The following is a 23,484-nucleotide window of genomic DNA, read 5'->3' as shown; positions in this document are numbered from 1 at the left end:
ATACCCATAAATACACATTCTATTATTACAAGAGCCAAATCAGGCATACACAAACCTAGAACTCTTTCAACTCAAGTTGCTGATCTTGTTCAAACTATTCCAACAACAGTTAAGCAAGCTCTTAACTGTCCTCATTGGAAGAGAGTAATGAATGCTAAGATTTAAGTACTTCAGAGGTGTAATACATGGACTCTTACTGAACCACCATTGAATGCAACATTTATTGGAAATAAATGGGTATTTACCATAAATAAAAACTAAAAAAGTGATATTCTCATGTACAAAGGTAGGCTGGTTGGTAAGAGATTCCATAAAAAAGAAGGAGTGGATTATGCAGAAATTTATTCACCAGTGGTTAGGCCAACCACAATGAGAGTTATTTGACCATTGCAATTTTATTGGGATGGCCAATACGACAGTTTGACTTCGATAATGCCTTCTTGAATGGCAAGCTCGAAGAATCTGTCTACATAGCTCAACCCCAGGGATATGTTTATACCAATAATACTTTAGTTTGTAAATTCAAAAAAGCCATATATGATTTGAAACAAGCACCTTGGGCTTGGTTCAAGACTTTGGCAAAAACTCTTTACAATTTTGGTTTCAAAAATACAAAATCTGATGTCTCATTATTTGTTAAAAACGATTCTACTAATGTTACTTATCTCTTAATTTATGTGGACGATATAATTGTTACAGGTAACAACTCGAGGAAAATCGAGTCTTTGATAGCTCAATTGAATAATAAATTCTCTTTGAAAGATCTTGGTAGGTTCAACTATTTTCTGAGCCTTAAAGCTACATATCTTTCTCACATAGACATCATGATATCTTAGACAAAGTATGCTAAAAAGTTGATATCCAAATCTGGAATGATCAATTCTAAACCATTACCAACTCCAATGGCTATTGATTCAAAGTTCTACACTAATGATGCAGAACCATTTGATAATTCAATGAAATATAGATCCATAATTGGGGGTTTGCAGTATTTAACAATGAGTAGACCCGATATTACATTTATTGTAAATTGTGTGTCTCAATTTGTTCACAATCCAATTCTTCAACACTGAAAAAATGTCAAGAGAATACTGAGATATGTGCAAGGTACAGTGGATAATGGAATTGTGTTTACTAAGTTTGTTGATTTTAGGATTTTTAGGTTTGCATATGCTGATTGGAGAGGAGATCTCGAGGATCAAAAGTCGATCACTGACTTCTGCATTTATTTGGGCAATAATCTTGTCTCCTAGAAGAGTAACAAGCAAACTAAAGTCAATAGGAGTAGCACAGAAGCAGAATATCAATCTATGTGTGGAGCTCAAATTGAAATCATCTCAATATAGTAACTTCTGGATGAATAACATATTTCTCAGTCTACTCCACTTACTCTATACTGTGACAATCAGATGCATGTCTTCTTGCTGTCAATCCTATACTTCACAGTAGATGCAAACATTTGGAGTTGGACCTTCACTTCCTTAGGAAACAAGTGAATCAGAAATCTTTTTATGTAGTGTATTTTTCTTCTCCAAATCAGGCTGCAGATTGCTTGACTAAGCCACTGTTCCAGCATTTATTTGGCAGATTCAAACGTAAACTGAGAGTATGTCAGAACCCATATCTCAGTTTGAGGAGGGTATTAAAGAAAAAGAACAAAGTTAGTTGTGTGGAATTAACATAATTTAGTTTGTTGTTAAGTTAGTTAGAAGTTATTAATTTGGGGTTATTTGCTTGATGTGATATTATAGCTTAGGTGATGTCTATATATATTTTTCATTGTATATAGAGTACGCGGATTTGTACTCTAATTCAATTTACCCAATTTTAATAATTACTTTTATATTCTTTAGTTCTTTTTTCTTTCTGTTATTACAGTTTTTTCTTGCTCTATGATACTTTTTTTTAAGTTTCTTTTTTTGTATTTTTTAGTCATATTGTATTATGAGTGTTTTCATATTATTTTTGTGTTAAATATTTGGTTGTTTATATTGTTTTTAAGAATAATAATTTATGAATAAGGCAAATATATAGTAATAAAAATATTATGATCGAGTATAGAGCCACCAAATTACACACACATATACATATATGATCGAGTGAAGATTTTACAAAAGTACTTAAGTGCCACCAAATTACACATACATATACATATACATATATGATTGAGTGAAGATTTTATATAAGTACTTAAGTGCCACTAAATTTCGATATACTAATAATATATAAATAATATTTTTATATTATGAAATGTGGAAAGATTAAATGTTATATTTGAGTGGAAATGAATTTGATTTTTGCTAGTTGAATAAGAATGTAAGATTGAATTGAGATATTTAAATATGCAAGTAGAGTTAAAGTGGAACATAAATTTTATTCTATCATATCTATTCTTCATTTTATGTTAGACCAATTCACATAAGACGACCACTAATATCTCTATCTATGATTTGTCTGTGTGTATTTTGTTCCTGAATAGTTGAACACAATAATGATTATCATTTAAAATTCTGCTCTATTCCTGTAATTTTATATTTATTTTATGTAAGAAAAAATTAAAATTATTAGTTTTACAATAAGAATAAGCCAATGAGGTGAACAAAACGGCTTGTTTTTATTGTTGGGCCATTATTGATTTGAAGCACATGGCGACTCCAGAACTGCCCGGATCCCAAATCACAAAAGCCCACACGGCGAACGAAAATTTGAGCCGTACGCCAGAGAATCCTTTAGCGCCAAAATTGAAATTTTATTTCTGGTTTCACTGTACGAGTTGTGGCTGAGAGTCACTTTGCATAATCATAATCATAATCATCATTTTTTAATTTAATTATTAATTTTTGTCACCGAGCCTCTTCCTCGCTGCTGATGAATCAAAATCGGAGTGGGAGTTTTGAAATCTGAAATTATCGAAATGACATCCAATAACCCTTACGAAATCATAGACGATGATGATGAGGTATGGATATGGAATTCGATGGTAATTCACAATTGGTTACTACCTAAGTTAGCAGCTTTCTCTCTCTCTCTCTCCCTCTCTCTCTCTCTCTCTCTCTGAATTGCTTAGTTATCATTTTTAGGGGTTTGATTGGGAAGCAGCTGCAAGAGAAATCGACGTCGTTTGCCAACAAAGCAAGTGTGTTAGCAGCAGTGGCTGTGATGCAAAGGGGAAGGCGAAGGCGAAGGGAAACAATGGCGACTCATCCCGGCAATCCACTCTCGATCAGTTTGTGGTCACTGCCAAGAAGGAAGCCCCGGTGCTTCAGGCCCAACACGAAGAAGAAGTCCCAACCTCTGCCTCCATCCACCACATTGATGCCGACGCAGCCAAAACTTGGATATACCCTGGTACTTTGTCTCTCTCATTTATTTTTTAAATTTTAAAAGTGTTCATTTTGAAATTGCGGACAGAATTCAGATGAAGGAGAAGCCAAGGGAGAGTGTAAAATCTATAGAGGAATTTGTCATTATTAATTTTTCTTTTGGTATTCCGGTTAGTTAGAGATAAATATGTAATAGATAGATAGATAATTGATTATCCTTAGGGATTATCCATACTGTGTTATGAGATGTTTTTAGCTCACCTCAGCTTGAAGAAGGATGTTGCTTTTTTAACTTTATTTTTTTGCAGTTAATGTTCCTCTCCGTGACTATCAATTTGCCATCACGAAATCCGCACTTTTTTCAAACACATTGGTGGCATTGCCAACAGGATTAGGCAAGACACTCATCGCTGCTGTTGTTATGTATAACTACTTCAGATGGTTTCCTCAAGGTAATGGTTTAAGTAACTGTCCCTGTGGATCCACAACTTTTTATACATGGTTATATCTGTGTCTGTGATTGCCAATTTTACATGCAACACAAGTATATTGGTATGTTTTACATCCTTATAAATGCAAGGAGAGAGCCATTCTCAGAATTTGCAACACAAGTCCTAATGCAAGGGTGGCTCCTTTTACATATTTGCTTTCTGCTGTTTCTTTCTGCAACAGGAAAAATAGTCTTTGCTGCTCCTTCTCGACCACTTGTCATGCAGCAGATAGAAGCATGCCATAATATTGTTGGAATACCCCAGGTAGGAACTGTTTTCTCCTTCATCTTTCTTTGAAGGATAATTCTGAAAATTTTTGGGTGAACGTAATTACAGAAATGGACAATTGATATGACGGGTCAAATAAGTCCTCCCAAAAGAGCTTGTTTTTGGAAAACAAAGCGGGTTTTCTTTGTCACCCCACAAGTGTTGGAGAAAGATATTCATTCTGGTGAAGTTCTTAATCTATTCAATATTTATCTGGATAATTATTTAAATGTTTTGTATTCTGTGCTTTGCTTCATTTGATATCCACTGACTTTGTTCATGATGTGATTTGTTTAAGGTATATGCTTAGTAAAGTACTTGGTGTGTTTGGTTATTGATGAAGCTCACAGAGCTACAGGAAATTACTCTTATTGTGAAGCTGTTCGTGAGGTTTGTTTTTCAGTACATGTTTATTCTTCATTTATACTATGTAAAGTTGATTTATCCCAGTTGTCTTTCTTTGTAGCTGATGGCTGTACCAGTGCAACTTAGAATATTAGCATTAACTGCAACCCCAGGATGTATGTTGGTAACTTGGTATTAACCAAATTCTAATTTGGTTGTTGTTTACTTGAAAAACCAGTTTGTGCTCTAATTCTAAGTGTGATATTCAGCAAAGAAGCAGACAGTCCAGCATGTTATTGATAATCTTCATGTCTCCAAGCTTGAATATCGCAGTGAGGTTAACCATGACGTTATCCCATATGTTCATAACAGGAAGATAGAGTTGGTAGAGGTAGTCAACCCATACCTATGTGGAATTTAAGGTTATATGTTTACCTTTTTGAGATCTTTGTCTCCATATTACCAGGTTGCAATGGGCCAAGATGCTGCAGAAATAAATGATAAGCTTTTGGATGTCATACGTCCAATAGTAGCAAGGCTTAATGATATTGGGGTCATTCAGAATAGAAATTATCGTACTGTATGGCTCATTACCCACTAATTTCTTAATTTTTCTCCTGGTTTCAGATTTTCTTGCTTACCTTTTAATAGCAAATAATTACACGAGTTAGCAATGTTTTCATTGAAGCTCCTCAAAGAATGGATTGTGCTTCTTCTCCCCCTTCTTTGGTATTAATCACCTATTGAAGAACCATTTTAACTCTAAAGTTGGCTTTTTATTTTAATGAGTTCTATTAAAATCATAGGGTGTAAACATAGTCAGATAATTTTTTGGAAATGATTAACAATAAATAAGGCATTTTAATCCTTAACATATATGATACTGGAAAGTAACAACAGTAAGTCCTTGCTTATACTTGTCTTTTTTCTGTTCTCTTTCTTTCCTACATTTCTGTCAAACTGTTCTCGCGACACCCATTGTCAACTTAGAAAGCCTTTTTGTGCGTTACACCCAAGATGTTAAATAATAGTTTGTCCAGAGCTGTTCTGAGTAATAAGTTCAATACAGTGATAATAATATGGCAGGAGCATTGATTAGTAGCATTGTTTTATAAATTTGTAATTTCTACGACGAACCTCGTTTGGATTCCTTTAGACTTGTTCGACTGCCTGGACATTTCTTTTTCTAGTCACATTGCCGAGCTTCTAGGAAATTATATGCCTGTCCCTGATGTTTATTATCCAACTGCTTTGCATGAACAATTAAAAAGTTGATTATTTCTAATTGGTTTTTCTTAGCTATTGCTATTAAGCTTCGTTTTCTTCTCATTGTTATCTAGCATTTCTTTTGGCCTGAAGTATAACTACGAAGACTTGATTAGACACATTAATCACCAATTACACTTTATCTTTTGAATGATTGACAGTTGAGCCCTTGTACGTTACTTGAAATAAGGGAAAAGTTCCGTCAAGGACATAGGCAAGACCTTTCTAATATCAACAATGTAGATGTCGAAGGGTATTTTGGGGTTCTTATCACTCTTTATTACATCCATAAGCTACTTTCAAGTCATGGAGTAAGGCCAGCACAAGAAATGCTTGAAAGAAAATTGAAGCAAGGGTAGGCCTTTGTTATACATTTATACATAAGTGCGCATAAAAAAAGTTGCTTTTGGTTATTATATACAGATATGATTTTTTTTAACCTACTCTGTATGCAATAGAAATTTTAAAATACTTTGAATTTTATTGGTCCCTATGCTTGTATGTTTGTTAGTAAATTTATCTCGTTAAGGGCTTTTTGAGGATATTTTCATTATCTTTTGCATTTATTGTTCTATGCTAACCTCGTTAAAGTTTCAATACAAGATTTTTCGCAAAATATATGAGTAAAAATGAAGTTATGCTGAAAGCAAGGCAACTGATGCAGCAAAGCTTGTCTCATGGAGCATCTAGTCCTAAGCTCTCCAAAATGCTAGAAGTACTACATGATCATTTCAGTATGTAAAATTTCTGTTGTCAATTATGTGTATTTTAATAATTGGGTTAATTATCATTTATCAATATCAAGGGTGTTGATTTTTTTATTTATGCTGCTGAGTGCTGACAGTAATGTAACAAAAAGAAATAAAAATGCTAAAAAAAAAGAATTGTTGCCAGAATGACGTATGTGGCAATATTATTATGCTGGTTATTTTATAAAAAGATGCCCTTGTGCTTATTTCATGTTTAGCTGGTATAGAAGTGTATATTAAGGAGGCTTGGTTTTATGTTTCAGAGTTTGTGAAAATTAAGATGAATATGAAAAAATGATCAAATTTTGGTGCTTTTATATTTTCTATTATATTTTCCTCTAGATGATCCTTTTGCTTAATTTTATGAATTTTTGCTGAAAGTTGAAATTGATGAGATGAGGATTTTATAATAGAAAGAAACAAAGGAACTAAGGAAGCAAGAAAACTTGCAGAATGCTTTTTCTAGGTACTATAAAGATTATTTGTCACCCTATCCGTGATTTAAGGAGTATTGCTTCTTGATAATGTGAAAGAAGCATTATTCCATTCTTCTGAACCAGAAAATTTGCAAATGGATGTAATGCGCATCAGTGAATACCATCTTTGTTGTGGTTGCAGAAACCAATGATCCCAAAAGTTCAAGGGTAATTATCTTCTCCAATTATAGAGAAAGTGTCAGGTAAAATACAATTGTGTGATTTCTGTATCTTATTCTGTGTAGTTTACAATGACCTTCTGCCAAATTGAAATTTTTCGACTGATAATACAATAGGGACATTATGGGTGCACTTGGAAACATTGGGGAACCAGTCAGAGCTACAGAGTTTATTGGTCAAAGTTCAGGTATTTGATGTGACATTCCTTTTTTTTATTAAAATAATAGCAAGAAACAAAAAACACGAGAGGTAAAAGTAAACAAACTAAGCCAACCTAACACTAACTCTGAGGTATGTCATCCCAGTCTTGTCCTCCTGAATATATTGTTGCATCTTTGTTGTGGCCTCTATCCAGAACTGGAAGCTGATTGCATCGTCCTCCCCTCTTAATTTATTTTTGCCTAATTGTTAAATTGTTGTTGACATATGCATCTTTCTTCTTCTGTTTATTTATTCATAAGAAATATCTTATCCTTGATCATATAAATTGTTGCTTTCATTATTATTATTATGTCATTCATGAAAGAATATTTTCATTTTAATGATTTACAGGGAAAGCAATGAAAGGTCAGTCCCAAAAAGTTCAACAGGCTGTGCTGAAGGTAAGTGTTTCATTTAGTATTAGTATTCAAACTCTTTCATGTACTTACAATGTTTACCACAGAAATTTCGGTCCGGTGCCTACAATGTTATTGTTGCTACATCAATCGGTGAAGAAGGTCTAGATATAATGGAAGTTGATCTTGTCATATCTTTTGATGCAAATATTTCACCACTTAGAATGATTCAGCGAATGGGAAGAACTGGAAGAAAGCATGATGGACGAGTTGATATCCTTTGGTTTCCAGTTTTGTGTATTGGCTTGTTAACAATGAGAAGCAATCAATGTTGATGGGGAAATCTTATTTCATGTTCTACAGAAGTTTAAGCATTTGTTAATGATTCCTTAACAATTCTTACTAATTTTAGCTTGTGAAGGGTCAGAGTTGAACGGCTACTTGCGGAAGAAGGCAAAGAGCAAGGGTATAAGTAAACACATGCGAAATGGGGGTGTAGATAGCTTCAACTTTCATCCTAGTCCAAGAATGGTTGGAAACTATTTGATAAATTTAAACTCCTCTATTCTCTGTTTTGTGATTTTGTTTATGTTGGCACGTCTACTATGCTTATCATCTAAATCCTGTTAAATACTTTTGTAGATTCCCCATGTCTTCAAACCTGAAGTTCAATATGTTGAGATGTCAATTGAGAAATTTATTCCCCGTGAAAAGAATGTGAAAGATGTCCCTCTTCCAATTTCTCCATCCAAAGATAAACTCACTGTTGCTGAAATGGATTTACTTAAAATGTATTTCCATTCTACTGAGGAAAATACAAGTAGATTGTCTCTCATTGCCTTTCCTTACTTTCAAACCTTTCCTTCTAGAGTTCATAAAGTGAACCATTCCCTTAGAACAATGATGCTTATAGACGCAATGCAGCATTTGCAAGGATTAGAAACGTGTCCAGGAAATGACAAAACTACTCTTCAGGTTTTACATCCTTTCCTAAAATTAGTGTTACTACCATACTGTTAAATATGACCATAGATTCACAGTCATGCTATGGTCTGTTTTTTTTCCTTATTTTATTTTTGTTCGGTAAAATGATGATGTCTTCTGTTTAATTCAGGAAGGTTCGTGTTTAGGAAATAGCAAGCCGTTTTCCATTTCTGAGGCCAAACATGGTACTTATCATCTGTTCATTTTTCTGCCCTAACTTGGACAATAAAGACTGTAAGAATCAATACACCAAGTACAAGGCCTGTTTTAGATAAAGTATCCAATGTGATTCCGGAATGGGGATTAATTTTGTTTCATTTTTATCTTTCCCATTTTTTTAAAAAATGTGGAGTAACTGCTCTCTCTCCACCCCCACCTTATTCCGCCCCTTCTGTGTGTGTGGGTTTTATTGTGAAATAATTCTGCAATTTCATGTGAAAAATATAGGTTTTTTGGGTAAAAATTCCATAATATTTTGCTTTTCTAAGTGTGCTATTATTCCTCTTATTGTCATTTCAATTTATGTTTCACAAAATTGTCAACATGATAGAAAAAAATGGTGGTGCAATACTACAGATTTTATTTTCCATATTAATTCTTTCTTGATGGACTTATCCTTTTCTGTGAAGTAGCATTTTCAACTTGTGTGAGGATTTCCCAAATACCAAAAAACATGTGAAATTTATATAATTCAGTAGCTAGTGGGAATTTCTTATTGTTTGTATGTTCTACTTCAGACACTGAATCATGCTATAGGCATACAATGGAAAGGAATGTTGACACCGTAAATTGTATGAACTTGGATTCCCATCCTTTGAGGATTAAAACCAAAGATACTATTGATCTAACTATACAAGAAGATAGTACTTTCGATGACTTGATTGAGCATGAAGAGGATTCACTCCAGGGTGATGAGATAGTTCCCGAGACTCCGGTTGCTAATAAAAGTGCATCAAATGGAGGAGATGATGCTGGTGAAACGACCAACCTTGTGGTCAAGACTTCATTGTTTCCAGAAGATGTATGCATTAATGGCATTAGAGAAGGAGAATTTAGTCCTCGCTTAACTGATTTCATTACAAGTGGTGTTGTTCCAGAGTCTCCAGTTGATGATGAACAAGGTTAGTGTCTTCAATCATAATGTACCTCTGCACACTATATTTGAATTTTTTTTATACGATTGAGTGTGTTTTATTCACAGTGACATATAATTAATTCTGAAACATTTAATTTTCCAGAGAAATCAAGAGGCAAGTCTGTAATTCGAGACTGTATTTTGCCTGTTCGACTCCACGAAGAACAGGATACGAGTCCCTTGAGTTCTATGCGAAGTGAAAAAGTTGTAATTGAGGGCAGTACTGGCAAGAATGTCTCTAATTCTCCAGTAGATAATGGAACTCGAACTCCTTTACTTGAGCTGAAGAATTCTGCAATTAAAAGACGACGCATCATTATTTCCCAAACTGAGGAAGGTCACTCACACATGTCTGACCCAAGCTTCAGGGAAGAATCACATTTAAGCTCTGGTAAAATGCCTGGAACTGCAAGCATTCAACCTTTGCGCAAATTTAAAAGGTTGCGGAAAGCTGCAGATGGTGACAGCAAAGCTAATCAGGAAAACAATGATCCCATCCGATATAAGCATGTTCAAAGTCATTTTGGTGAGTCTGATGCACCCTTTTCCTTTGTTGAACTAATTGTAGAAGTATTTCTACCACGTTGAACATAATTTTTAACTAGTTCCATAATAAATATATGCGGAAACTAAGAGGTTAAGCTGTTCTACTTTTGCATTTTAGGTAAAAGGAAATCAACAAATGATGTGAGAGACTTCATTGAGGAGGAAGCTGAGTAAGTTTAAGCCAAACATTTGCCGAATCTTGCATTCATCAATGTTGTTGTTGATGATCATGATGATGTTGTAGTTGTTGTTTGAAAATTAACATTGAAGTTACATATTTTTCATTGATGATTGAAGATAGGATTAAATGTTTTTTTGTTCAAAATTCATAACTATTTGCTTGACTGACTATATAATTTTGTTTTTTGATATTGATCCAACATTTTCAAATTTTTATTGGCTCTTAAAACTTATGATGAATTTGTTTCAAGAAGTTTAAAGTATTCTTTAAATGAGTTAAACATGTAAAAAGAATATTATTTCAGTTTAACAATAAAAAACGACCCAGAAAATGGTAGGAAGTGAACCAAATATCTGTAGAAAATTTGAACCAAAAATAAAAAAAGGAATCAAAATCAAAATTTGCGATATTTCCAGTACCATTATATTCAACCTAAAAGATATATTGAAATATTATGCAAGGAATGTGCATATATCATGGACATTTTGTGAAAGCATATCCAATATGATGAGCTATTCAATGTCTGCAGGGTCTCTGCAGAGGCAAATGTATCTAGTGACGAAGATGGAGAAGATGATGTTTCTTATGACAATTTCATTGATGACAGGACAAATCCTATAGGAGAAAGTCAGCCTGAAGTTAGTAGAGTGGACATGATGGCAATTTACAGGTATTTTATTCATATTCCTCCTATTTGTCAGCTTTCTATAGGAGGATGCATAATTCCAGACATGGTAGCAAAATAACTCAAATTCATCTTATAAATAAACAAAGTGGGCTGGTTGGTTCAAGTGGTCTACACTTGTTCCCTTGAATAAGATTGCAGGATTCAAACTTGGTAAATGAATTAATGAAAATAAGAAGATAAAAACAAGCGACTGAACAGATTAGTCGGAGTATAGGCAATGTTAGGTGTTGGCCTTTGGTTGGGTGATTCTGTTGAATAATTGACATATCAATGAGTCGACGAAGACAAAAAAAGTTTAAATTTCCTAATCAACCATTAAGGTTGAAGAAAAAAAATTGAAGAATGATAAGATGAAATTGCTTTATAAATCACACTAGATGAAATTGAAGAATGATAAGAATGATAAGAGACGAGGCTAGTGTATGTTTTAAAAAAGCAATGTCACATTTTCAAAGAGAAACCTTGTGACTAATTAGCGAGGCGTTTCACAATGTACATACCTTTACCTCGTGTATTATCCTTGTTTCTTTCTTTGCTAGTTTGTAGTATATAGAATATTGTCAACTTGATATTAAAGTTGCATAATGACTCACTAGAATCAACTCTGCTGCAGGCGTTCTTTGCTTAGTCAAACGCAGATAAATGGAAGTTACAGCTCTTCTGCCATGTTCAGCCCTGACAGTGTGACTAATGGAAGTGGGAGCTCTTCAGGCAAGACAGTAATGAGTCATGTTCATGGCAACTGCATAGACCAAGAAAAAGTGCCATCAACTAGTTCCCTTACAGGAAACGTTACAAGTCGTAAAAGATTATCCCTTTATCATTCAGGAGGACACCTTCCAACTATGAACCTTGAACAAGAATTTGCACTTCAATCAAAGAAAGACTTGGTGGATGCCCCTGATTTTACTGTGGATTATCAATGTGATGATCAATTTTATAACGACCTTGATCTTGATGAGCTGGAGGCACAAGCAATCTCACTTCATAAAAAGAAATTAAGTTTGTCAACTCAGAAGCAAGATGCAATCCCTCTACCTCCCTCTCTGAAGGAAGATAGCTTTTGGGCTCCATCGTTTGACCTTGGCATATGAGAAACAATTGATGCAGCTTGCTACTTCCGTTTTGTATATTGGTTAGATTAGATAAATCTTTATGATTCACCTTTTTGTATATTCATTTATGCGGATTCATGCCCCAATGTTGTTTGGCTCCCCCTCTTATGGACATTGCTAAGGTCAATTACGACGGGAGTGTTTTTACTGATTGGTATTTGGCTGGCTTTGGTTGTGCAATTTGTGACAGCGCAAGTAGATGGATCAAGAGCTGTTTGGGTTACTGTCACAATATTAATGTCTTACATAGTGAGCTATTTGCAATTTGGGGAGGTCTGGTGCTGACTAGTGCGTCTGGCCTGAGGAGAATCTCGTGTGAAAGACAGCATTGATGCTTTCTCTTTGGTTAACAGTACTGAAGATACATGAGCTCTTATGCGAGAATGGAAGGTTATCGTCAAGTTCATTCAGCGCTCCGCTGCATGCTTAGGACGGCTGAGTCCACAGGTTCCATATGTAGCCCAGACTGTGCTGTCGAGGCTCATGTGGCTAGCGATCTGGCCTCTTCGGATTCCCAATGTTGATATGGTGATGAATTATAAGCACAACAAATGGACATCATATCACTAGGCTTTTGGTTAATGCAATACAGCACGCAATATTGTTATTTATCATGAGGGATATTTATTCATTTTTACATAAGACCATTATGTCCATTCATCTGTAATTATTATAGTTAGTTTATTACAAAGATGGATATCAATATTTTCCTAGTGACACTAAACTCTCATTTGAAGAGACATTAATAAAAAGTAACTGCGTGATTTTTGTTTTATATTTTCACATAAAATAGTAAACAAAAGTTTATCATGTTCTTGAAAAATAAAATCTTTTTATACATATAATTATCAATGAAACCTAGAAATGAAACAAGTCAAAACCAGTACATACTACCTACCTAACAACTAACAAGAAGCTTTCTCACCGGGTTTTTCAGGTTTTCTTTGTCTCTCGAGAGCCCTAACCACTTCTCAGCAACCTGACTTATTTTTATGTGTATATTCCCTTTCCGCCAGCGCGTTGTAGAATTATAGATGACGCAGGCAAACTATTCCAACAATGTAAGGGGTACAAAAGGGAAACATGATTTTCCTTCCTACCTTAACCTTAATTCATCGACAAGAATATTTTAATTTACAAAGACGTGCTGTGTACATCAATTTCCTTATTTCTTTTTTTTTTCACTTTTATTTTTATCTTTGGTTACTGATACTTTATTTATGAGACATCAGTTTCCCAATGCTGAGTTGACTTTGTCTTCATTGGCAAATGCTGACTTCTGTCTACTCTCTAAAGACTACTCAATATCCTTTATAGCATCCTGCATTTTAACACTGGTGAGTCAGATCGCAGGCTCGGTAATGTAACAAGTGAATTACTTCTCTATTTCTCAATGATGATCACTTTTGCATGTATCTTAGAATGCAAAATTGCAAATGCGACTATCATTAGGCAATACCTTTGCAAGTCGAGTTACATATGCAGCAGCTAATCCAGTGGCTAATAGTCCTAGCCCAAGCGTCAGCAGCTGATTGCTTCCTCCAAGTACATTAAGATCAGATTCTTCTTGCTGTCAATGAAAAGCACAAGTAACATCAAGCAGCCAATCAATAATTAACAGAGGTCCTGAAGGCAAACAACTACTGCATTTAAAAGGATATTATTGTATTTAAAAACAGCAACTAGTGTAAACAAACTATATATGATTTCACCAACATAATTTCATTCACCCTGTCAGGATATTAGGATTCTTAGCATAGTCTGCCTTCACTCTTTCAAGTGTAATCTATTCATTTGTACCTATGTCCTTTTTCCTGGAGTAGTCCAGGCAGAGAAGTTATCCATTCAAGCCAAACTTGTGGCTAAAATAATCTGAGTGAGAGACAGCCTTAAAGAACTTGAGATTCATCACAAATTAAATAGATGTCACTGTCTTCCCCTACAAACGAATATCGACATATAGGAGGCAAGAAACCATAAACTCAGTTGAACCAACTTTGATACCATATAACAGATACCTACTGCAGCTATGGATGTCATCCAACCAGGACATAAAGTGCATAAAGTGCCAAACACTAAAATTAACAATGTCTACTTCATATGCTAATGCCCATAACACTCTGATCTGACTATATCTCCCATCGAAAATTAATCTTTCTACACATAACCTGAACTTTTTTAAGTTTTGCTGTAGATCTGCCAAGGAATGCTGTACCAGGTTTTCCAATGAACTTTTGTGAAATTGCAATATCAATCAAGGGTAAATACACTGATCTCTTGAGATTTGGTTTACAATACAGATGGCACCTATTAATTTTTCATGCCTAAACTAACCTCGCATTTATATGGGTGGTTAATGTGACATTTACAAAATACAGGAACATAAAGTGTCATTAAAAATACATCTTATGGGAAGTTAGTATATATTTTTAAAAATAGAAGGGTGCACTATGTAATATCACCTAATCTCATGGAAAGTCAATGTAATCTAATTTTTGTTAATGAAAACAGATACCAAACAGTATGCCAACATGCCTTTCAGCATCATCCATTTCTCCCTTTAACACCATCTCATATTCCTTCCAAGAAATATGCATAAAAAAGATGAAGAAAACAAAACAACATGAAGGTACTGTAGGGCAAAGCAATAAAATGATAATGACTAAAGTACTAGCATAACAAGAACACAATACCATTTTCTTTTTAAATAACTAAGTGCGAACTCACAATTATTGCTCTTCCAAAAGCACCAGCACTAACGTAAGCCCATGTTCCTGGAAGCATCCCCAACCAACTGCATGATAATCATTAGTTAGCTTCAAATTTGACATTCAGGGCAATTCCATTTAATATAAACTTAATAACAGATTTCCCAGTTTAATTTTTTTAGAGCACAATGAATTAATGGCATTTTATAATAAAATAACCTCTGATGAATCAATGCAAACATATTTTCACGAAGTTGTGCCTAGTTGAAATTGTTACAATAAAATTCATCGGAAAGCACCTGATCACAAAAGCTGTGGTATTAAGTTTTTACCACCAGTTCATAACATTGCCAAACATTAACAATCATTGGAAAGCCAGTGCATCTTCCAAATTCAACTAGAATCTAGATGAGGCTACTGTCAAAATTTAGAGTCGCTAAAGTGTTGCATCACTTGTTATAGGAAATATTGAGTAGCGTAAAGACTTGCCTACATAAGTTACCATTCATAGCAAGTTAAAATTTTGTTTTCTAATCCAGTCTACTTTTTAGCATTAGTGACACAAGAACTTATGAAACTTTTCCACAACTAGTTTTAAATACAAAATATTATTTCCAGATAAGTAGCATAAAGTTTAAAAACACAACGGAAATCAGTATAAATTTGATATTAACTAATAATAAGCACCATACCTTCCCAATACATATGGAACAAACTTGACAGATGTTAATCCATATAAATAATTCCCCAAAGAAAATGGGAGCAGAGGGCTCAAACGAAGCAGGGTTACAACCCTGAACCCATTCTCTCCAATTGCTTTGTCAATAGCAAGAAACTTCTTGTTTCCTTCCACAAGTTTCAAAATCCGCTCACGAGCAAAATATCGTGCAATTAAAAAAGCAACACTTGCTGCCACCTGCAATCCCTTCAAGTATTAGAATCAAAGCAACACTTGCTGCCACTTATATAAGTAATTGTACTAACAAGTATTTGATCAAATAGCATGATTCTTAATTAATGATTAGTATACTTATGAACAACAGTGCATTAACTTGAAACAAGAAAATATCGACATAATTACACAGATTTGTAGTTAATACAATCAAATGACCCAACACAAATGAATCGAAAAAGAAATTGACTCACCGTTCCACTAATGGAGACTATAATGGTGCCAATAACAGACCCAAAAAGAAGTCCTGCTGACATTGTTAAAGGAATAGCAGGAATCGCAAGTATCTGAGACAACATCAAAATGTAAACACAAAAAGTCAGGTCAAAACAACATCCACAGCAGAAGACGAAAACAAAAATATAATGATAGAGACAAGAAAGACAATATAACTTGAAGGGAACAAACTAATGTGCACATAACAACACCGAATTTGCCTATGAAGCATTAAGCATTGAAATTGAAGGAAGGAATATGATACCTCCAATCCAGCATAAACTGCTACAAATAATGCATATCCAGCTGGACCATAACCTGGCACGCACACAGAAAACAAAACCGTTAAAACAGAAGAAGAATTCGAAGACGAAGAAGAAGAAGAATGGTTGGAAGTCGGAATCAGTTAGACCTTCGATGAAGACGGAGAACTGACTGAGGAATGAGTTGATTTGGTCCTTGTAGAAATAGCCAACAGAGGCAAAGCCGCCAACGGCGCCGACAAGCAACAGACCGGCAAGGAGTGTGCCGGTCAAGGTGGAGGAGGAGGAGTCAGGTTCGTTGTTCTTATCGGCTTCGACATCGACGTCGTCGTTGGGGCTAAAAAGACGCTTGATGGTGGAAGGAGCAGTGGTGACCTTGCGGAGCTGCTCCTGCTGCTTCTTCTTGGTCTGCTTGAGGGAAGAGCATGGAGAGAGGAAGTGGAAGCGGCGGTGGCCATGGCCGTGGGGAGTGAAGATGAAGGAAGAGGAAGAGGTGGTGGGTTTGCGAGTATGAAGAATGGAAGAGGAGAGGCATGGCAATGAGAGTGTGCGCGTCATAGCATATGCTATTGCTAGCTATGCCGGCTACACTGTACGGTGCAGTTGTAGAAGCGAAGAGAAGAGTGTGGATGGATGAAGATGTAGATGAAGATGAAGGAAGGTTCTTGCTGTTGTTGTGCCTCACTCTTCTTAGCTCGATTCATGTGTTTGCGTTTCCCATTATTATTTTTGTGGCTCCCCTTTAAAAGCAGACTCCCTCTCTCCCCTAATCTATTATCGCTCCGAAGTCCAAATGCCTCATCTCGAATATTCCTCCAATACACACGCAGTTTGTTGTGTCAACGATAATTCAGGCCCTCGTGTCATTACTTTTTCCCGCAAGGGTTTACAAGAAAAGGTTAGATCACCAGTACATATTATTTTTTAATATTTAATTAATAATAATTTATATTTATATTTATAGATATTTTATATATAAAATATATAATTTATATTTATATTTATTAAAATTTTATATACATAAATTAATATAATTTCTACTCATATTTTTTAAAATTTGTATACATATATTGGTAAAATTTATTTATTAAAAATAATTTAATATTTATACTAATAAAAACTATTAAAAATTATTGACTTCCAAAAATTTTTTAATCTAATATATCTTTTATACTGTTATTAGCACATTAATTGAAAAATAAAATTAAGTATTAACTACAACATTATTTTTGTCCAATTTTTAGGACAAGTTATATAAACAAATTAAATTGGTTTTAAATTTAGTAACTTTGTCCTATTTTAATTCTACGTAAATTGCTATAGGCCGTAGCGATTTAAAATTTACACGTAATTCGTTATAAAATAGTGCGAATTATGTTAAAATTTGTGTCATGCAAAAATTACTAGAAGGTACCGCGGTTTATGAAAGAATTTCACAATGCATAAGTTGCTATAAGGTCCAACGGTTTATGAAAAAATAGCGACTATCCTAATTCGTTAGAGGGTGTAGCAGTTTACATGTAACTTGGCTAAAAAATCGCAATAACCAACAGCTGATTTTTCATTCGATAGAGAGAGAAAATTGTGGCTTGAGAGAGAGGAAGAGGCTGAGAGAGAATTTGAAAAAATTGGGGAGATCATATTCAAGTGGGACTACCGACTCAACAATGTTACTCACGTTGCTGGAGGCATTAATGAAGTGGTTAGTTTATTTTCTTTTTTATTATGTAACATTTTTAGTATTTTTGTGTATTTAAAAGATTGGATAAATAACACACATTCGTGTATGTGAACTTTGATTAGAATTTTTTTATCAGTAATTTATTTATTAAGCTTTAATATATTAGAATTTTTATATTTTTTATTCTCACTTTTAAAAGCTTAGTTAGATAATAGCTATATATTTTTGCACTGGATTAAGACATTTTTAGTAATAATTTATGATTTAGGTTTGTGTTTTAAAATTTAATTGGTGGGGTTATTTTTATCATATGATGTAGTAAAGTAGGTGTATTTACAGCATTCAAAGGCAACAGAATATGTTTCTACATGAGCATATTATACCTTGTTTAAAAAAGGTTGGTTTGTATCACTTGGTTAAACTGAACACTCATTGGTTCTGATTGGATGAGCCATGGTGAACGTATTCATTAAGAGGTGATATCTTGACAGACACACACATTTCACAAGTACACAGTATATTCATTAACCTGATTACCAACTCTAACCAAAGAAATCTTCAATAGTGCAATGGTTCCTTCTATGGTGGATTGCACACCAAGCATCTAACGGAACAACTTGCCATAAGACTCTTCCCAATCTCTATAGATTTGTGCTACTGCCTTCTGCTTTTTCAGCCAAACACTCCTGTAAGTAGGTCTGAATTCATAGGTTATTTTTGTAGCTTACTGCCAAATCTTTATCATAACTACAGCATCTGCTCTGACTAACGGAAAGACCTTCGCACAAATGACATGATAATCAAACTGTCGGTAATCGTTTGAAATCGATGTAGCCAAACAAGTGTCAGGCTCGTTGTACCTTCTAACCTCTTAGGTATCCTTTCGTTGCCAAAGTGTGATGCAAATCAACCACATGCAACCTTTACCGAACTCCTTGTATTTTTCATGGTACTTAAAATTATCTGACTCTAATACCTTGTACTCAACTCCATGACAAATGCTATAATCCTTTACGTTGAACACAACTTCCTTTTTACTTTAGAAATATTGGCCAATCTGAAATTTCATAGGAGCGGTTCCATCATGTAATTTTTTACCCCAAAGATAGGATTTACATCTGGCTGTTGGCCAATGGCTTCCAAGTTCAAAATTGAGAAATATGGAGGATGTTGCTGTGTGTTAGAACTTGATGGGCCATACTGTATAGGTGAATTGCTTTGAGTATCCTCATCATTGTCCCCAAGTATGTCAATAGGTTTTTCATCCAAATCATCATCTCGCGTCGCATTTTCAACTCGATCCGATTCACCCTCACTTGCAAAATCAGAAATCAGACGAGGAGAACTAGCCATCTCAACTGCAATAGATGGAGGTTCAACCAATGGACAAGTAGGTGCAGCCACAGGCATCGAGGTAGAAAGGACCCCAAGTCCCCAACACAGTCAACTGATGATTCGGAGCTTATGTCACAGAACTGTCGACACCATATTCCAACTTTGCATACAACTCGTGTATTCTTACTACTAAAAAAGTTCGCAGACAATGAAATAAAACCTGCATATCTTTGTTGGATCCCATTACAAATGTGTCATACTTCACGCCAGTTGACACAACAGCAATAGGAATATTGTAAAACAATTTTTTCACCGACTTAATCCCACACACCCCAAAATTTTGCAATATACTAATTTTTAGCTCTGACGAGATATTCGATGACCGGGTAACGACACTTTGTGGGTCCCTATCACTAAACTTAAACTGTGCCTTTTGATTTTTTGAATTTTTCCAGAGCAGTGCACTATAGCTATGAAACTCTCCTTAGTATCTATTGTAAAAATGACACTCTACTTCACAATTACCTTCCATTTGTATATATAGAGAATCCACGTATACATAATTCGCTACAGGGTGCAGTAAATTACGCTAATCAATTTTTTTCATAAACTGCTAGCCTTGTAGTGATTTATGCATGATCCAAGTTCTTCAGAAACCACGACATCCTCTAATGATTTTTGCATGGCACGAAATTCAACGTAATCCATGCTACCCTGTAGCGTATTACGTGCAAATTATAAACTACTATACCTTGTAGTAATTTACATAGAATTAAAACAGGATAAAGATGTAATCTATTTCAAAAAGTTACAATTGCGTAAATTTAAAACCCGATTGATTTATTTATGTAAAAACTATCTAAATTTATTATTTTTTACCATTATTTTTAGTTATCAACTCAATTCTTTTAGTTTAATTATTAAACAACATACTTTTAATTTATATTTTTAAATATTAATAATTAATTAATGATTAAAAATAATAAAATTTAATAGTCATTTAATATTTTTTTATTTCACCCAACTTATATTTCTTTAAAAATAAAAACGAAAATTGGTATCTTGAAAACTATAATAGTTTTGTACTTTTTTTTGAATTACATTATCAATGAGGTAACAAGAAAAAATGTAGTTATATTTCTATCAGGAGTTGTTGTTGTCTACTTTTTGTATTTAAAATTTTTAGCGAGATTCTATAAAGAAGAAGCCCTAAATTCATAGTTAAATATTTTTGCCTCATGCAGTTAAGAGATTAAAATATTTTTATTTAAAAGTGAGAACAAAGTACATGTATAAAAAATTCAAAAGTATTTCATGAATGTATTATTATATATTATATATTATTTATTGTGAATTTATAATTAAAGACTCTCATTTTTGTTCTTATTATTTTCTGAAAATGAAGAGTAGTAAGGTGAGATTATTATTATTATTATTATTATTATTATTATTATTATTATTATTATTATTATTATTAAAAAATAAACTGGAAAAACAAACATCACTTTTTAAAATAATTTTTAGTTGTTGTTACGATTGTTATTTATATGAAATGGGTTGCTAATATTTTCATTTTTTAAAGATATAATTGCATTGCTTTGTAAAAAAAAATATACAGTTTATTATATGGACAAAGACAAAAGAAAAAGAAGATCTTTCGCTTTGGTAAACACTAAATACTAGCAAAAAAAACTAACCGAAGAGAATGGGAATCACAAATAACGATGCTTTATAATTTGAGTTATTTTTTATTGGAGTTTTCTTACTGTTTTTATAATTACTACTGCCCTTAGCTTCTCACCTTTGAAGACCTCCAAATTTTTCGCCTTCTACAACGCTCAACACAGAGATGCAATGAGGGTCATAGAAGATTATCTTCTTTCAATGCCTCTACTTGCCGTTTACCACCAGACTACAAACTCCATAGTTCTATTTTGTATTATTGCATTCACAAAAGGAGAGGAAGACCGAATCTCAGGAGCGAGATCACACTGCACTAAGACGTGAACGATTGTTTTATTCTCATTTCTGCATCTTGGGCACATTGCTGAAGTATCTGAGAATATCTGGTTAATCAAATTAAGTACAGGTAATTTTTATGGACTACTCTCCACAAAAAATTTTTTACTTTCAATGGTAATTTTAACCCCTAAATTAATTTTCAGAGCGTTGAATTTGTCATCGCCGTGGTGCTCAATTGGCGCGTGAAAAAAAAATCATAAGCCATCCAGTACCTCGAAGCCACATCGTACTGTTTCTTCTTGTTCCAGACCTATTCAAGCTTCTTCTTTATTCCATATTCCATCCACTGTAAGTAAATCATGTACCCAATTGATGTTTGTTACAGGATTGTTATTGTTACTGAGTCTTAAAAGGGTAGGGTAAGGGTAACTAGGGGTGGCAAAATGGGTTGAGCCCGTCGAGCCAATCCGCTAAACCCGCTAAAAAGGCGGGTCGGGCTAGGATTTGAAGCCCGCCAAATTAAAAAAATCCGCCAAACTCACACCGCCAAATTGGCAGGTTTTAGCGGGGAGGGGCAGGCCGGTCCGTCGGGCCGAAGATTTTTATTTTTGTTTTTTTTTTATTAAATAAAAGAGTGATTACTATTTTAAAATTAATAATTATAGAATTTTTAAACACCTTTTTTTTCATTTTTTGTTTTTATTCTTCTTTTCGTTATTAACTTTATTTATTTTATTTTACAATTTCGTATATGTGCTCAAATTATGTGACTTGTTTTTTAAAATAAAGATGATTCTATTGACAAATATTATTTTGAACAATTTTATTGAAGTTAAAAATTAAAAAAATAGTAAAAAAATTATATTATAATTTGACTATTTTTTATTTTAATTATTATTTTTTGGTTAATTTTATTTTAAAAAAAAAAAAGTCAAGTGGGCTAACCCGCCAATCCGCCAATCCGCCATAAAGTGGGGCGGGCTAGCATTTTGAACCCATTTTAGTTGGCGGGGCGGGCCGATCCACCCCGTTTATGGGGCGGGCCTTGGCGGGGAGGGGTGGGTTGGGGCGGGCCGGCTCGCTTTGCCACCCCTAAGGGTAACCATAGGTCCTCCTAGATACGAACATTTGTGTCAGATCCTATATTCCATCTCATACTCTTTTCTATGACTTTTTTTCTCTCCAGTATACTTTCCCAACCCCAAAAAGGTTGGTTTCCTTTATCTGCCAAAAGGGGGTTAGTGTATCTATAGTATTTTTCTTTGAGCATACGCGCAAGTAACGAATTAGACTTAGTAGTAATTCGCCAAAATTATTTATCTAGGAAAGCAAGGTTCTGGGCTCTAAGATCCTTGAATCCTAATCCACCTTTTTTTTTTGGGTCTGGTCATACAATTCCAACTAACTTAAGCCATTTTTCTCTTTATTCTCTTTTGACCCCACCAAAACTGTCTTAGATTTCTGTATATGTCTTCCACTAAAGAATCTGAAACCTTGAAACATGAAAGCATATATATTGGAATAGCTTTTTTGACAACTCTGATTAAAACATGTCTGTCACCTACTGATAACAGATTCCTCTTCCAAATTTGAACTCTTTTCTAAATTTTATCCTTTATTGCACCAAATGTAGTCCTTTTAGACCTCTTAATAATAGATGAAAGGCCTATATATTCATCTTAGGCTCCTACATACTCTATGTTAAGTAACTTTGCTAGCTATTGTCTTCTGGTGAGTAGGGTGTTTTGACTGAAAAAGATTGCTGATTTGTGGAGGTTAACTTTCTGTCCGCTAAGCATCTTATATTCATTGAGTAGAGATTGGATATTGTTGCATGATTCCTAATTAGCCTTCCCAAATAAGATAGAGCCATCAGCAAAGAGAATATGATTGACTGTTGGAGATATCTTCTATGAATCTAAATCCCCTGAATGGACCTATTTTGCTTTGCCTTGTGCAATAGATATGATAATCCTTCCACACAAAATAGAAATAGAAAAAGTGACAAGAAATTTTCTTGCCGGATACCCTTTGTTGGCTTAAAAAAAATCATAAGATTGATCT

At 34.2% G+C, this 23,484-nt stretch overlaps 2 protein-coding genes across 2 annotated transcripts; one reads left to right on the top strand and one right to left on the bottom strand.

Annotated features, from left to right (window-relative positions):
• The first annotated feature begins 2,447 nt into the window (after positions 1-2,447).
• LOC112789513 (DEAD-box ATP-dependent RNA helicase FANCM) lies at positions 2,448-13,085 on the top strand. The gene is made up of 23 exons (XM_025831442.3): positions 2,448-2,959; positions 3,081-3,348; positions 3,632-3,775; positions 3,996-4,078; positions 4,151-4,265; positions 4,380-4,471; positions 4,548-4,602; positions 4,696-4,817; positions 4,893-5,006; positions 5,854-6,047; positions 6,296-6,426; positions 7,060-7,120; positions 7,214-7,284; positions 7,650-7,699; positions 7,762-7,927; positions 8,058-8,185; positions 8,297-8,629; positions 8,769-8,823; positions 9,376-9,759; positions 9,877-10,299; positions 10,438-10,489; positions 11,030-11,170; positions 11,802-13,085. Exons 1-23 carry the CDS (start codon positions 2,915-2,917, stop codon positions 12,280-12,282), a joined length of 3,708 nt encoding a protein of 1,235 aa, XP_025687227.1. The 5' UTR covers positions 2,448-2,914; the 3' UTR covers positions 12,283-13,085.
• Positions 13,050-17,330, bottom strand: LOC112789514 (uncharacterized). Its single transcript, XM_025831443.3, has 7 exons — positions 16,592-17,330; positions 16,445-16,497; positions 16,158-16,250; positions 15,704-15,927; positions 15,031-15,097; positions 13,763-13,873; positions 13,050-13,624 (listed from the first exon to the last, which is right to left on the bottom strand). The coding sequence occupies exons 1-7, from the start codon at positions 16,998-17,000 to the stop codon at positions 13,601-13,603; spliced, it is 981 nt and encodes a 326-aa protein (XP_025687228.1). The 5' UTR covers positions 17,001-17,330; the 3' UTR covers positions 13,050-13,600.
• Between the last annotated feature and the right edge of the window lie 6,154 nt (positions 17,331-23,484).

Source organism: Arachis hypogaea, chromosome 3 (assembly GCF_003086295.3).
Source record: "Arachis hypogaea cultivar Tifrunner chromosome 3, arahy.Tifrunner.gnm2.J5K5, whole genome shotgun sequence".
Lineage (NCBI taxonomy): Eukaryota > Viridiplantae > Streptophyta > Magnoliopsida > Fabales > Fabaceae > Arachis > Arachis hypogaea.
Note: the sequence above shows the minus strand (reverse complement) of the source record. Positions and strands in the feature narration are given on the sequence as shown.